General features: G+C 39.7%; 1 protein-coding gene across 3 annotated transcripts in view; it reads left to right on the top strand.

Moving 5' to 3' along the window:
* Positions 1–16,019, top strand: part of NPL (N-acetylneuraminate pyruvate lyase) — a 41,750-nt gene that overhangs the window by 12,060 nt on the left and 13,671 nt on the right. For all 3 annotated transcript variants that reach the window (XM_014783366.2, XM_087438810.1, XM_087438811.1), the window contains exons 3-6: positions 560–633; positions 2,369–2,456; positions 5,552–5,609; positions 8,516–8,591. In XM_014783366.2, coding sequence (XP_014638852.1) covers positions 560–633; positions 2,369–2,456; positions 5,552–5,609; positions 8,516–8,591 — 296 coding nt within the window. The remainder of the gene's footprint in view (positions 1–559; positions 634–2,368; positions 2,457–5,551; positions 5,610–8,515; positions 8,592–16,019) is intronic.

Raw genomic sequence — 16,019 nt, forward strand, 5'->3', positions numbered from 1 at the left:
CTGCAGACCACGCTTTGAGAGGCAACGTGACACAAAGTTCCTTTCCAACTGTTAATCCTCTTCGATTTAAGCAAATACAATTTAAGCCTCCATTTGTTGTCATCAATATTAAGTGCTAAAATTCTTAAATTATTAAAATCAAATTTTCCTATCTTGTAAGCCTAAAAAATGATTGTTTCTCACAAATGGAAAATGTTAAATTCTCATTTAACCATGCCTCCAACCATCATTCTTTCCAAAAAGGGCAAAAGATGATTAAGTAACTACTTTTTAAATATTACTTGTGATGAGGTTTAAACGTAAAGCCTTTGTTGATAACTAATAGTGTTTTGCTCACATAAGTGAGACAGACGTGGCTGAGTACAGAAATCACCAGACTCAGGAGAAAAAAACAAACAGGCATTATTCAGAGCAGGCTAAGAATTTCACAAACTGGTTAGGTGGTTTTTAATAACCTGTTAACAAGATTGAAGAGTTTGTAGATTTGGAGATTGGTTAAATAATAATCTAAAAAAGACTAAGTATGCATTTTTTCTATTTTTTTTTCCCTGTCTTTTAGAGAAATCAACTTTTCAGTCATTGGTCAGTATGTGGATTATCTTGTAGAAGAACAGGGAGTGAAGAATGTTTTTGGTAAGTCATCTTTAGAGATTTCTCTACCTGTCTCTAGCTCAGTCCTTACAAAGTAGCTCTCAACTGTTACTAGCCAGGAGGTCACGGTACCGTTGTGTCATAGGTTATGACTGAGTGTGGCTAAGCTATGTAAAATCTGTGAATTTGTCGACTCATCCATTTTAAGCCTATAAAGCACCTCAAGAGATAGTCTAATTTGGCAGTGTGCTTTCAAAACAGATAAGGTATTATTTTTATTCCCATTTAAAGAAGAAAATCTATGGCTCAGATCTATTGTTTAGGTTGCTCAAGTGCACTCAGCCAGGAGGTGTAGAGTAACTACAAAACCCAGGCTGCTCTCTCTTAAAAAAGGGCTTTACTCTCTCTTCACCAGACCTCTCCTATTGTAAGCGAAAGAAAGACTCTAAGTGCAGCGCCCAGAGGAATCCCAGGTCTAGCAGTTACCCTCATTTACTTTGTAGACGGTGGAAATAAACAAATCAGACCTTGAACATTTTAAGCCTGAGAACTATACTTACCTGCGATTGAGCTACCCCTTGTGCTGTGTTCTGGGCACTCAGCCCTTTGGATTGGTTGTCATTCTGAGGACACTACACCTTGGCCCTGAGCTACTGCCCTGCCAACAGGGGCCCCTTCAGAGCTGGAGGCACCGTGGTCATAATCAGGTTAAAACATCAGTGGAAAGGCGTCCAGACTGCATTCAAGACTGAAATCTGATTACAGAACCTCTCAGTGGTTCTAAGCCATAGGGGTGAAGACAGATTCTTCCTCCTCCAAGGGCCACAGGTCTCCCCTGGGTATAGGGAAGAAGTAGGAACATCTCTACTACTGGAGCATGTTTGACTTGTCTCAAGACCCCAAAGGAGTGATAAAAACTCTCTCCTACTCCCCCTCGCCTCCCACCCTCCTCCTCTACCCCAATTGAGTGCTCAGTGTTTTGAGATCCAAAGTGCTGCTGTATGCATTAGGCCCCAGTAATATATCCTAGTGCCATTTGCATCCTTTCTGTGATCTATTAAGAGATGATTGTAGTAGAAGAGAAAGTTTTGGAATCACACAGATCTAGATCAAAACTTAGATTATTTAGTGATTCAGAACCTCATATTTTCATCTGTAAATGAGAAGAATCGTTTGTACTTTGCTGGGTTGTTGTGAGAATAAGTGAATGTATAAGGGTGCTTGCTGCAAGAAATATTAATATCCTGGTGCTTTCTGATGAATTATCACTAAAAAAATGAGTTGTCCTAGAGCACTACCGTGTCAGACTGTAGACAGAGGTGGTTTTAGTTCTGTAGTATACACCACTGTCCTCATAAGTAACTCCCACTTATGACCACCTCGACATCCCGGTATTCAATGGTAATGATTTTCCTGCCATTGAATACCCACCCAAATATAGAACTGGGGGGTGTGTTTGGAGATTTGCCTAAAATGTGGGCAGTCTTCTCTGTCTCCATTCAACATATTTGCTCTCTGTCCCTGATGGCAGGACAGATTGTAATTACAAGTTATAATTAACCTTCCTGCTGCTTTTGACAAGGTGTAGATGGAAAAAAGACTGAGTCTGAGGCGAAAATGGAAACATGGCATTTTCCCTTCCCAGATTGTATCCTCTGATGTTTCTCCGTGTCACTTCCTCGTAAGCAGGGATTTCTGACCCTGTGCTCCCAGCACTGGCGTTGGAGGAGCAGAAGGTATTGGTTGGTCCCACTGACTGCCTCTTTGTTTGGAACAGTGAATGGCACAACAGGAGAAGGCCTATCCCTGAGCGTCTCAGAGCGCCGCCGGGTCGCAGAAGAGTGGGTGACAAAAGGGAGGAACAAGTGAGTGGCTCTACGGGGATAAAAAAAAACTCTCATCTGCAAGAGCTGTGTAAAGTACTGCTCTTCCCTGGATGACACAGCCTCCCCGCCTCCTGGTCAGAGGCCAGGCTCGAGGTCAGCTTGTGGGAAAATGAGCAGGGACCCGAGGATCCTCGCACTTCTGCAAAGAGCTGAGGCAGAGGAGCACCCTTCCTTTCTGTGTGCAAGAGCAGTCAGGCTGCAAGACACACCTGGCTCCTTGAGGTTCCATCTGGAAACGAAACTGCCCCTTATTATCTGTCTACCAGGCCATTCTCCTCAGGATACCTTTCCTTGGGCTGAGGGGACAAGAGAGGAAGGTGCTGGTGACTGACGCTGCTGCGCTCCTTGCTTTTCTGCTGAGCAACTCATACTCCTTCCCTCCTCAGGATGGGTGCCTGACATTTAGGTCAGCCTGTTTCTCCCTCACAGATCTCTATGCATATGACTCAGCATGCTCTTTGTGGTACTTCCTCTTGTAATCTTAGGGAACTTTCTGCATCCTCTAAACCTCAGTGTAATGATATGTTTTTGTTATAACTGTCAATTCATGCCATGGTTAAACAAATAGGACAGTATCAGTTCATGAAGCACATTCAATTAACCAAGTTTTATTCGTTGTCTATTATGTTGTGTTCTGACACTGAGGTTATAAAACGGATCTCTGCCATCAGGTTGCTTACTGTCCCATAGAGATGTCAGGTTATGAAAACTAACCTTCTGATCCTTCTGATAAATAGGATAAACAGGGATCAGAGAAGGGATTGACTGATGTTGCCTTAGATGGAGGCAAAGATTGGAGGTAAGTCCCAAGTGAGTCAGGAACAGAGGTTGTCAGTGGGAAGCCCATGACCACCTTGGGAATCCATAAATGGCTCCAGAGCACCTTGGGGACTCTGAAATTGTGTGCCAAGTTTGAGTGCATGTCCACATAAGCAGTCTCTGGTGATCCATCAGCTTTCGGCTAATTTTCAGTCAGATCCTGCTTCCAAAAAGATTAAAGACACGGGCAGAGTGAGAAAAGAGGAAGGTTAAAGATAAACATTAAGAAAAGCACTAGAAAGAAGGGGGACAGCAAAGTGGGCAGAAACAGACAGCCCTCAGAAGGGTAGGAGGGAGGTCAGGAGCGAATGCTGTCACTGCAGGAGGAATGGTTTCAGAGAGCGTCAGTGTAGCATGGAAATTACAAGCAAGGACCGTAGAGCTGGACTGCCTGAGTTTGGTCCTGGCTCTGCCTCTTACTAGCTCTGAGAACTCAGGTAAGTCACTTAACTACCCTGTGCTTCATCTATAAAATAGGAATAGTAGTACTTATCTTATAAGGTGGTGGTGAGGATTCAAACAAGAATTCATTTTAATTATTTGCAGAAGATGCTGAGTTTGTTTGAACATTTATTATAATAATTATTAGATGCTATGAAAGTCAGTAGATGGAGGACTGAGAAGACCACTTGTTTTGACACATTGAAAGTGACCAATGACCTGAGAGAGAGTGGAGCTGGTGGGGTTAGTGTAGCAGAAGCAGACTGCAGTGAGCTGTAGAATGCAGCCGACATGTGGAAGTGGGGGCAGTGAGTGTAGCTTATTCCCACAAAAGATTTCCTGGTGAAGGGAAGGAGAGAGGGAATAGTAGATTAGGGAGGAGGAAACAAGATTAAAAGAAGGGTAGTTTCTTTTCTTAAAGTGGAGAAGTCTTGAGCATGTTTCTTTGCTGAAAGGACACTGCCATGGGAGAAGAGATTAAAAGAGAGTAGAGAACTGATGCCTTGGATGGAAGGTCTTGGTGGGAGGTTTGAAATAAAACCAAAAGTAGTTAGAGTAACTTTAGAAGACGGCTAAGAAGCCGGGAGGAAAGCATAGATGGTGACATAGCTAAGTGTACAGGTGAAGAGGAGGAAAAGTGAGGGAGTCTATGTGTGAAAGCATCTTTATCTTTGGTATCTAGGAAGCGAGGACATCTGCAAAGAACAAGGAGTTGTGGTGGAATTTAGAGCTTGAGGAGAATAGTCAAGATGTGGAGTAGCCACTGCAGAGAATCGGAAAGGGAAGTAAGTCATGACAACCAGAAGGCTTTTTGGAGCCTCGTTCTCCTGAATCGGGAAATTACAAGTTTGTGTTAAAGCCATAGGGTGGTTTTCTCTAGCAGCGCCTAGCAGCAGGGTGGAGCGGAGGAGGGAATGGATGATTGTTTTAACCTAAGCTGGGAGAAGGGGTAATGAAAGGTTTAAGGAGGTCATGCAAGAAAGCTGTTGGTAAAACAGGTCAGTCAGCCTTCTTTTCTCCTTTCAGAAGTCTTCTGTTATCCTTTGAAAGTGCAAACCTGATCATGTCATTTCCCAACTAGGTCCCATTTTACCTAAGACGTAACAAGTCAAGAATCATTGGAGGACTCAGTGATTGGACCTAAGTAGGAATGTGGTGTCTCCATCCCACGAGGAAGGCGTATTGTCATTCAGAGTCCCTCACTAGGAAGACTCGCTGGGATGACTGAATTCACAGCTGAGTTTTATTAATCCTACCCTGAGAACAATGGTCTGACTGTGGCCTCTCCCCACAGGTCTGTGTGGAGCACCTCCCAAAGATGAACATTGGGGTGTCAGAGAAAACCTCTCTTATGGCTAAATTCTGAGGACTTACAAGATAGGACAAAGCTTTTTACAGTGAATTCATTTCTCATATGGCTGGTTTCTGGTTGTGTTCTTTGAGGAACCTCCTTATATTTATCTCCAACCAAAAATATCTCAGTTTTATACTTATCTTCATATACGTGTCACTATCAAATACAGCATCTAAAACAATGCTTAGTCAAAATAAGTATTCGTGTATTGATTAATTAGTTTATTGGTTTCAAAATTCTACTGCTTGGTTGAACCTTCAATTTTTTTCCCTGGACATTTTTTTTAAATCCCTAATTACATTAATTTTGAATAGACTAATTAAATAGTAGAATTTAATCATCTTGAGATTGAAATTAATGAGACATTAGCTAACTGCTAAAACCAGCACAAACCAAGATAGTGAGCCCTTCTGTGTTACTGTAAACTTCAAGTGATGCCACAGTGTTTTCTCTTTTGCAGGTTGGATCAGGTAGTAATTCACGTAGGAGCACTAAGCTTGAAAGAGTCACAAGAACTGGTATGTATATAGGTCCATCTGAGAGACACCACTCGATGGGCCTCCTTTTATATGCTGAAGTTAGTACCATTTTTGCTATATATCGGATGCTATGCTGGAGAATATAAGCTGTGGGACCTCAGGGCGCCCACCATCTAGAAGCAGGCACAGAGCCATGAAGAGAAGAGCCCAAGGCGATAACTACTGTAGCAGAGCTTTGATTAGGAGACAGAGGCACCTCTTCCTCTGAGTAAAGTAAGGATGGGGATAGATGTAGCTAAGTTTGCAGGTAAGGAGCAGAACTTGAGCCAACCTCAGTTATCTCTAGGAAGTACAAGGCAAGGCCGTCTGCTGGGCATAAAGGACGTGGAAGAAGGGGTTCAGACGTGAAGAGTGGTAAAAATTGAGAATTGCTGCCTGGAGAATGAGAGAGAGAAATGAAACGCAAAAAGATTGTCCCCACCCATGTTGTTAGCAGCACTATTCACAATAGCCAAGAGGTGGCAACAACCCAAATGCCTGTTGATGGATGAATAGATGAACAACATGTGGTATATACATACAAGGGAATATTATTCAGCCTTACAAAGGAAGGAAGTCCATCCTGTCACATGCTACAACATGGATGAACCTCCTTGAGGACATTATGTTAAGTGAAATAAGCCAGTCACTAAAAGACAAATACTATATGATTCCCCTTATATGAGGTATGTAACATAGTCAAATTTACAAAACAGAAAGTAGAATGATGGTTACCAGAGACTATGGGGAGGGGGAAAGGAGAGTTGTTTGATGGGGTACAGAGCTTCAGATTTGCAAGATAAAAAAGTTCTAGAGATCTGTTTCATAACAGTGTGACTGTACATAACAGTATTGAACTGTACACTTTAAAATGGTTAAGATGGCAAATTTTATGTGCTTTTTTATCACAATTTAAAAAAAAATTTTAAATTTAATATTTTAAAAAAGGATTGCCCAGTGGCGCTAAAAGTAGGGATAATCCTGCTACAGGGATAATCTATAATAATAGTATTGGTGTCTATTGGAGACAATAATATTGGCATCTGCTTAGCCATAACTGACCATTGGATGATGCCTGAATGGGCACTGCCATCAACTGTCTCTTGGGTGTTTCCTTTTTCCTTACTTTCGGCTAAGGCTACCCTTCTAACTCTTGTCCTAAACAGAATACTAAACGAATGATTCAGATATATTACATTCCAGTCCTGTGTTGATGAAATTACACCCAGTGTCTTGATTGGTCTTCAGACTATATCCCAATCTTCTCTTTGACTCGCCTATTTTACTTGTGCATATTAGATACAGATGTTACTAGTTGAAGTCTCAGAGGAAAGCCGTTTTTCCCTTTTAGGTAGTGGGGCATATTCTGAAACAATCAACAATCATCTACTGAGTCCCTGCTATGTGCTCAGCACCCTGATTGACCTGTACAACAGAGTGAATAAGATCTGACCCCTGCCCTCAGGGAACTCATTCTGGTTGGAGAACAGTCACTGTACACAACTCTCTTACCATGTGGTAGGTTTAGGTACTCTACCTGAAATAGACAAAAATATTATGAGGGCCCAGTAGGAGGAAATGTTCATTTTTTGTGGGGGAATTTGAGAAAACACAAGAGTGGTGCAATGTATCTTCTGTGATGTACATAATCTGTTTCTTCTCAACCACATTCCCAATCCATAATATAAATTTTTAAATATAACTGTGATATCATTGGACAGGAAAGACAGTATCATCCAGTGGGTTCAACATTAGAAGAGAAATTCCACCTGCAAGTTTCTGTATTAACATTATAATCTATCAAAATGAACCACTCATGTCTCCTGAGCTGCAAAGGTTTTTTTCTACTGACAAAGTCTGAAGAAGAATAAGATTAAATGCACAGCTCACCTCCACTGGGGGTCTCTACTTTGCAACCTGGGATTTTCCTGGTAATGACATTTATCATTAAATTTGGCTCATTTTCCACTCTCTAGTGGTGCATCAGTTGGCAAATTTAAAGGGTTTGTTGCTAACTTCTAGTATCTAAGCTGTAGGTGAATATAATAAATCACTTACTCCAGGATGGTTGTGATGTGATTTATAATAAGGTATATTTGGTCTTTGTCCCATTTCTGGCACAGAGCTCCTAAAACCCCTGGAATTTCCTGTGATGAGAGCGATAAAGGTGTCTCTTGTTATGTTAATGAGGTGACTTTTGGAAAGCACCTAAGACTGGGGGCTGGTTACCAGGAGAACCAACCAAGTAATTAGAGGGTTGGAACTTTCAGTCCCAATTCCGAACCTCCTGGGAGGGGAAGGGTTGGAGCTGGAAGTTGAAACAGTTGACAGTGGCCCACGATTTAATCAATCATGCCTGTGTGATGAAGCTTCCATAGAAGCCCAAAAGGGCAGGTTTCAAAGGGCTTCCAGATTGGTGAACCTGTGGAGATTTGGGGAAAGTGGCACGCTGGAGCTCGGCGAGGGCATGGAAGCTCCCCACCCTTTCCACATACCTTGCCATATGCATCTCTTCCATCTGGCTGTTCCTGAGTTATATCCTTTTGTAATAAACCGGTGATCCAGTAAGTAAACAGTTTTTGAGTTCGGCAAGCCGCTCTAGCAAATTTTAATCAACCCAAGGAGGGGGTTGTTGGAACCTCCAATCTATAGCCAGTCAGAAGCACAGGTGATAACCTGGGCTCGGGAGTGACATCTGAAGGCAGGGGTGAGGGTAGTCTTGTGGGACTGAGTCCTTAACCTGTGGAATCTGACTCTATCTCCAGGTACGTAGTGTCAGAGTTGAGTTGAATTGTAGGACACCCAACTGGTGTCGGAGAATTGCTTGTTGGTGTGGGGAAACACCCACACCCACACACATCAGAAGTGTGACCAGACCCATAAAGGTCATCTTTCTTCTTTTAAAGGCACAACACGCAGCAGAAATAGGAGCCGATGGCATCGCTGTCATTGCACCTTTCTTTCTCAAGCCGTGGAACAAAGGTAAGTAGATAGGTCCAAATGCACAGTGCCTCAAGTGGTCCACTTCTTTTTGGTTTTGTTCAAAATGCTTGTATTTAACTCATGAAAGTAAAGTTTTATGGACTGGAGGCATGCAGTTGAATTGGTACAGTGGTTCTCCCGAATATTTGGCCTCCCTGGATCCATAAAATAAGACTCCATTAAAGGGCTTCAACTCTTGCCAAGAGTTCCCATTGAGTCATCCACCAAGCCCTGGGTCAACCTATGGGTGCCTGTGTTTGGGTCAGGGGTCCACTCCTTGTCCAGTCAGTTGTGCAGAGTGTCAGGGTTACATGGCAATGTGTGGGACCATTTTTCTCAAAAAAGAACAACATAAATGATGGGCATTTTGACACTACATATTCTATTGAAGGTTGAGTGAGTGATGAATTTGGAAAGAGTTTTCACAGAAATATCCATTATCTTCCAAAATATCAAGTTACTCCCTTCCCCTTCTCCTCTGCTTCCTCTGTAGAAACTATTTGTGGTTTCCAAGTGTGCTGAGTCTTTTTCATCCTTTTGATTAGCAAAAAAAGAAATACAAATTTTAAAATGATTAAAAACAGACAAGATGTTATTTGTATGCATGATTAAATAAATCCATAACTAAATGTATAATGGGTCAAAATTACCGTAAGATATCACCTATTATTGATAGAAAATAGTTGTTAATATAGATAAGTAATTTAAATACTGCTATTTTAAGAGGTTAGAATGGAACATTTTTTTTTTTTTTTTTTTTTTTTTTTTTTTTTTTTAAATTTTATTTATTTATTTATTTTTTCCCCAAAGCCCAAGTAGATAGCTGTATGCCATAGCTGCACATCCTTCCAGCCGCTGCACGTGGGACGCGTCCTCAGCATGGCCGGAGAAGCGGTGCGTCGGTGCGCGCCCGGGATCCGAACCCGGGCCGCCAGCAGCGGAGCCGCACACTCAACCGCTAAGCCACGGGGCCGGCCCAGAATGGAACATTTTAAAAGTTTTTTTCCACGTGGTTTTAAAAGATTTTACATGACTACCTTTCACAAAAGATAGAATAGCAAATTGTACATAATTTTGGCAGAAATATTTATCATAGACAAAATACATCATCACAGTATTCAGATGAAGTACATAAGATTCTCTCTCCCACTATCCAAAGTGTAAGCAATTCTGCTGGATTTATCTATCATCTGCAGTAATGTTGCAGTTGAAGCTCACATTGGATAACGTAGGAAATCCCAATTCCTCAATAAGCCAGAGTGAGCTCTCTTCTGACGTATCTGAATTTCTCCCAAAAAGGGAGAAGTACCAAACTATGGTTGACTGTTATGAGATGTGCCACTACTCTTATAACATTCCTCTTTAAACAGATGTTCTTTGTCTTTTTATAGTAGAATTTTCTCAGTTACAACTTGATTATTCTGATTCTTATGCAGAGTCCTTATTCACTGACCACACTTAGCTGCCCTCTGGGGTGAGAGGGCAAGTGCCCTATTGATGGGTCTCTGGTTTTTATAAGAGTATTTCATGAGCTTCTCTTAATATGTGGGAAGGTTCACACCCATTTTGTTTTTTAATCAGTGTATTAGATTTTTGGGGCTGTTTCATTTTCAGATTCATTTTTTTTATTGAGGTAACATTGGTTTATAACATTATATAAATTTCAGGTGTACATCATTATATTTTGACTTCTGTGTAGATTACGTCATATTCACCACCCAAAGCCTAATTGCCGTCCATCACCATACACATGTGCCCCTTTGCCTCTTTTGCCCTCCTCCTTCTCCTCGTCCCCTCAGGTAACCACCAGTCTATTCTCTGTGTCTATGTGTTTGTTTATTGTTATTGTTGTTGTTTGCTTTTTATCTTCCACATGTGAGTGACATCAAATAGTATTTGGCTTTCTCCATCTGACTTATTTTGCTTAGCATGATACCCTCAGGGTCCATCCATGTTGTCACAAAATAGCAAGATTTCATCTTTTTTTATGGCTGAGTAGTATTCCATTGTGTATATATACCACATCTTCTTTATCCATTCATCCATTCGTGGGCACTTAGGTTGTTTCCAAGTCGTGGTGATTGTGAATAACGCTGCAATGAACATAGGAGTGCATATATCTTTCAAATTAGTGTTTTTGTGTTCGTGTTTTTGTGTTCTTTGGATAAATACCCAGAAGTGGAATAGCTAGGTCATGTGGTGCTTCTATTCTTAATTTTTTGAGGAATCTCCATACTGTTTTCCATAGTCGCTGCACAGTTGACCTTTCCACCAGCAGTGTATGAGGGTTTCCTTTTCTTTACATCCTCTCCAACACTTATTATTTCTTGTCTTGTTAATTATAGCCATTCTGACAGGTGTGAGGTGATATCTCATTGTGGTTTTGATTTGCGTTTCATTGATTTGATGATTAGTGATGTCGAGAATCTTTTCCTGTGTCATTGGCCATCTGTATATCTTCTTTGGAAAAATGTCTGTTCATATCCTCTGCCCACTTTTTAATTGGGTTGTTTGTTTTTTTGTTGTTGAGTTGTATGAGTTCTTTATATATTTTGGATATTAACCCCTTATCAGATATATGATTTGCAAATATCTTCTCCCAATTGTTAGGTTGTCTTTTCGTTTTGTTGTTGGTTTTCTTTGCTGTGCAGAAGCTTTTTAGTTTGATGTAGGCCCATTTGTTTATTTTTAGTTTTGTTTCCCTTGCCGGGGGAGACATGATATTCAAAAAGATACTGCTAAGACCCATGTCGAAGAGCGTACTGCCTGTGATTTCTCCTAGGAGTTTTATTGTTTCAGGTCTTACATTCAAGTCTTGAATGCACTTTGAGTTAATTTTTGTGTATGGTGTAAGATAATGGTCTACTTTCATTCTTTTGCACATGGCTGTCCAGTTTTCCCAACACCATTTATTGAAGAGACTTTCCTTTCTCTACTTTATGTTCTTGGCTCCCTTGTCAAAAATTAGCTGTCCATAGATGTGTGGGTTTATTTCTGGGTTCCATTATCTGTGTGTCTGTTTTTGTGCCAGTCCCATGCTGTTTTTATTACTATAACTTTGTAGTATATTTTGAAATTGGGGAATGTGATACCTCCAGCTTTGTTCTTTTTTCTCGGAATTACTTTGGCTATTCGGGCTCTTTTGTTGTTTCATGTAAATTTTAGGATTCTTTGTTCTATTTCCATGAAAAATGTTGGGACTTTGATAGGGATTGCATTGAATCTATACATTGCTTTAGGAAGTATGGACATGTTAACTATGTTAATTCTTCCAATCCATGAGCACAGAATATCTTTCCATTTCTTTGTGTTTTCTTCAGTTTCTTTCAACAATGTTTTATAGTTTTTAGTGTATAAGTCTTTCACCTCTTTGGTTAAATTTCCTCCTAGGTATTTTATTCTTTTTGTTGCGATTGTAAATGGGATTGTAGTCTTAATTTCTCTTTCTGCTCCTTCATTGTTGAATGTATAGAAATGCAACTTATTTTTGTATGTTGATTTTGTACCCTGCAACTTTATTATGTCTAATAGTTTTTTGGTGGATTCTGTAGGGTTTTCTATATATAAAATCATGTCATCTGCAAACAGTGACAGTTTTACTTCTTCCTTTCCAATCTGGACCCCTTTTATTTCTTTTTCTTGCGGATTGCTCTGGCTAGGACTTCCAATACTATGTTAATAAGAATGGCGAAAGTGGGCATACTTGTTTAGTTCCCATTCTTAGCTTTCAGTTTTTCACCATTGAGTATGATGTTAGCTGTGGGTTTGTCATACACAACCTTAATTATGTTAAGGTACTTTCCTTCTATACCCATTTTATTCAGAGTTTTTATCATAAATGGATGCTGTATCTTGTCAGATGCTTTTTCTGCATCTATTGAGATGATCATGTGATTTTTAGTTTTCATTTTGTTAATGTGGTGTATCACATTGATTGATTTGCGAATGGTGAACCATCCCTGCATCCCTGGAATAAATCCCACTTGATCATGGTGTGTGATCTTTTTAATGTATTGTTGCATTCAATTTGCTAGCATTTTGTTGAGGATTTTTGCATCGATGTTCATCAGTGATATTGGCCTGTAATTTTCTTTTTTTGTGTGTTGTCCTTGTCTGGTTTTGATATCAGAGTAATGTCGGCTTCATAGAATGAGTTAGGAAGCTTCCTCTCCTCTTCAGTTTTTGGAAGAGTTTGAGAAGGGTAGGTATTAAGTCTTCTTTGTATGTTTGGTAGAAATCATCAGGGAAGCCATCTGGTCCTGGACTTTTGTTTTTTGGGAGGCTTTTGATTACTGTTTCAGTCTCCTTACTAGTGATTGGTCTGTTCAAATTCTCTATTTCTTCTTGATTCAGTTCTGGAAGGTTGTATAATTCTAAGAATCTATCCCTTTCTTCTAGGTTATCCAGTTTGTTGGCATATAGCCTTTTTTTGTAGTATTCTCTTATAATCCTTTGTATTTCTGTGGTGTCCTCTGTAATTTCTCCTCTTTCATTTCTGAATTATTTATTTGAGCCTTCTCTCTTTTTTTCTTTTTGAGTCTAGCTAAAAGTTTGTGAATTTTGTTTATCTTTTCAAAGAACCAGCTCTTGGTTTCATTGATTTTTTCTATTGTTTTTTTAGTCCCTATTTCATTTATTTCTGCTCTGATTTTTATTATTTCCTTCCTTCTACTGATGTTGGGCTTTCTTTGTTCTTCTTTTTCTGATTCCTTTAGGTGTACTGTTAGATTGTTTATCTGAGATTTTTCTTGGTTTTTGAGGTAAGCATATATTACTATAAACTTCCCTCTTAGTACCGCTTTTGCAATATCCCATGAATTTTGGCATGTCATATTTTCATTTTCATTTGCCTCCAGGTGTATTTTTATTTCTCCATTGACACTTGTTTAGTAGCATTTTGTTTAATCTCCACATATTTGTGGCTTTTCCAGTTTTCTTGTAGTTGATGTCTAGTTTCATGTCATTGTGGTCAGAAAAGATGCTTGGTATTATTTCAGTCTTAAATTTATTGAGACTTGTTTTGTGGCTTAATATGTGATCTATCGTGGAGAACTTTTCCATGTGCGTTCAAAAAGAATGTGTATTCTTCGGTTTTTGGATGGAATCTTCTGCATGTATCTACTAAGTCCATCTGGTCTAATGTGTCATTTAAGGTCAGTGTTTCCTTATTGATCTTCTGTTTGGATGATCTATCCATTGATTTAAGTGGAGTGTCAAAGCCCTCTACTATTATTGTGTTACTGTCAATTTCTCCTTTTATTATGTCTGCTAATAATTGCTTTATATGTTTAGGTGCTCCTATGTTAGGTGCATAGATATTTACAAGTATCATGTCCTCTTGTTGGATTGTTCCCTTTATCATTATGTAGTGCCCTTCTTTGTCTCTTGTTACAGTTTTTGTTTTAAAGTCTATTTTGTCTGATATAAGTATTGCTGCCCCAGCTTTCTTTTCATTGCCATTTGCATGGAGTATCTTTTTCCATCTGCTCACTTTCACTTTGTGAGTGTCTTTAGGTCTGAAGTATGTCTCTTGTATGCAGCATATATGTGGGTCTTATTTTTTTATCCATTCAGCCACCCTATGTCTTTTGATTGGAGCATTTAATCTGTTGACATTTAGAGTAGCTATTGATGAGTATGTACTTATTGCCATTTTGTTACTTTTTTCTGGGTGTTTTAGTAGTTCTTCTCTATTCCTTTCTTCTTCTCTTGGTCTCTTCCCTTGTGATTTGATGGCTTTCTTTAGTATTATGTTTGGGTTCCTTTTGCTTTATTTTTTGTGTATTTATAATAGGTTTCTGGTTTGTGATTACCATGAAGTTCATATATAATAACCTATGTAAATAGCAATCTATATTAAACTGATGGTCTCTTAAGTTTGACCTCTTACTAAAAGCCCTACACTTTTACTCTCCTCCCCCCACATTTTATGTTTTTGATATCATATCTAACTTATTTTTGTATGTGTGCATGTGTATCCCTTAACCTCTTATCATGGAGATAAATATTTTTAGTACTTTTGTCTTTTGACCATCACACTAGCTTTATAGGTGGTTTTTCCACTACTTTTACTGTATATTTGCCTTTACCAGTGATTTTTTTTCTTTGATAATTTTCTTATTCCTATTTGTGGTCTTTTCTTTTCCACTTAAATCCCTTTAGCATTTCTTATAAGGCCAGTTTAGTGGTGATAAACTTCTGTAGTTTTTGCTTGTCTGGAAAACTCTTTATCTCTCCTTCTGTTCTGAATGATAAGCTTGCTGGGAAGAATATTCTTGACTAGGTTTTTTCCTTGCAGCACTTTGAATATGTTTTGCCACTCCCTTCTAGCCTGTAAGGTTTCTGCTAAGAAGTCAGCTGATATAGCCTTATGGGGTTTCGTTTGTATGTAACTTGTTGCCTTTCTCTTGCAGCTTTTAGGATTCTCTCTTTAATTCTTGCCATTTTTAATTATAATGTGTCTTGGTGTGGGCCTCTTTGGGTTCTTCTTGTTTGGTGCTCTTTGTGCTCCTGGTACCTGGATGTCTGTTTGCTTCCTTAGGTTAGGGAAGTTTTCGGCTATTATTTCTTCAAATAGGTTCTCTGCCCCTTTGTCTCTCTCATCTCCTTCTGTGACACCTATAATATGGATTTTAGTATGTTTGATGTCCCAGAGGTCCCTTAGACTATCCTCTTTCTTTTTAATTCTTTTTTCTGTTCAGCTTGGGTGATTTCCTCTGCTCTTTCATCTAGCTCACTGATCCATTCTTCTGTCATCTGCTCTGCTGTTGATTCCTTCTAATGAATTTTTCATTTCCGTTATTGTATTCTTCATTTCTGATTGGTTCTTTATGTTTTTCAGTTCTTTGTTGAAGTTCTCACTGTGTTCATCTATTCTTCTCCCAAGTTCATTGAGCATTCTTATGACTGTTAGTTTGTACTCTTTATCAGGTAGATTGTTTATCGCTATTTCTTTTAGTTCTTTTTCTGAGGATTTGTCCTGTTCCCTTATTTGGAACATATTCCTTTATCTCCTCATTTTGCCTATTTCTCTGTGTTTATATCTATGTATTAAGTATATCAGCTACATCTCATAATCTTGGAAATTTGGCCTTATGTAAGAGATGCCTTATGGGGGCCAGCAGTGTGCTTCCATCTCATCACCAGTTCCAAATGTTCCAGGAGTGTCCCCTGTGTGGGCTACGTGTGCCCTTCTGTTGTGGCAGGGTTGCTCTTTCTGTGGGCACACGGGTAGGCTAGGCTGCCCCCCGTGTAGCTGGTTGTAAGGCTCAGCTGTGTATGACTGCTGTGGTCACTTTAGTCACCTTATTGAGCTGGGCAAGCTCCTGCATGGCTGGCTATAAGGTCTGATAGCACACAACTGCTGCTGTTTTACTGTTAAGTGAGTCAGGCCCTCAGTGTGGCTGGTTGCTAGGCTCAGGGACTCAC

This window comes from Ceratotherium simum, chromosome 2, assembly GCF_057802395.1.
Source record: "Ceratotherium simum simum isolate JZ-2026a chromosome 2, ASM5780239v1, whole genome shotgun sequence".
Taxonomy (NCBI): Eukaryota; Metazoa; Chordata; class Mammalia; order Perissodactyla; family Rhinocerotidae; genus Ceratotherium; species Ceratotherium simum.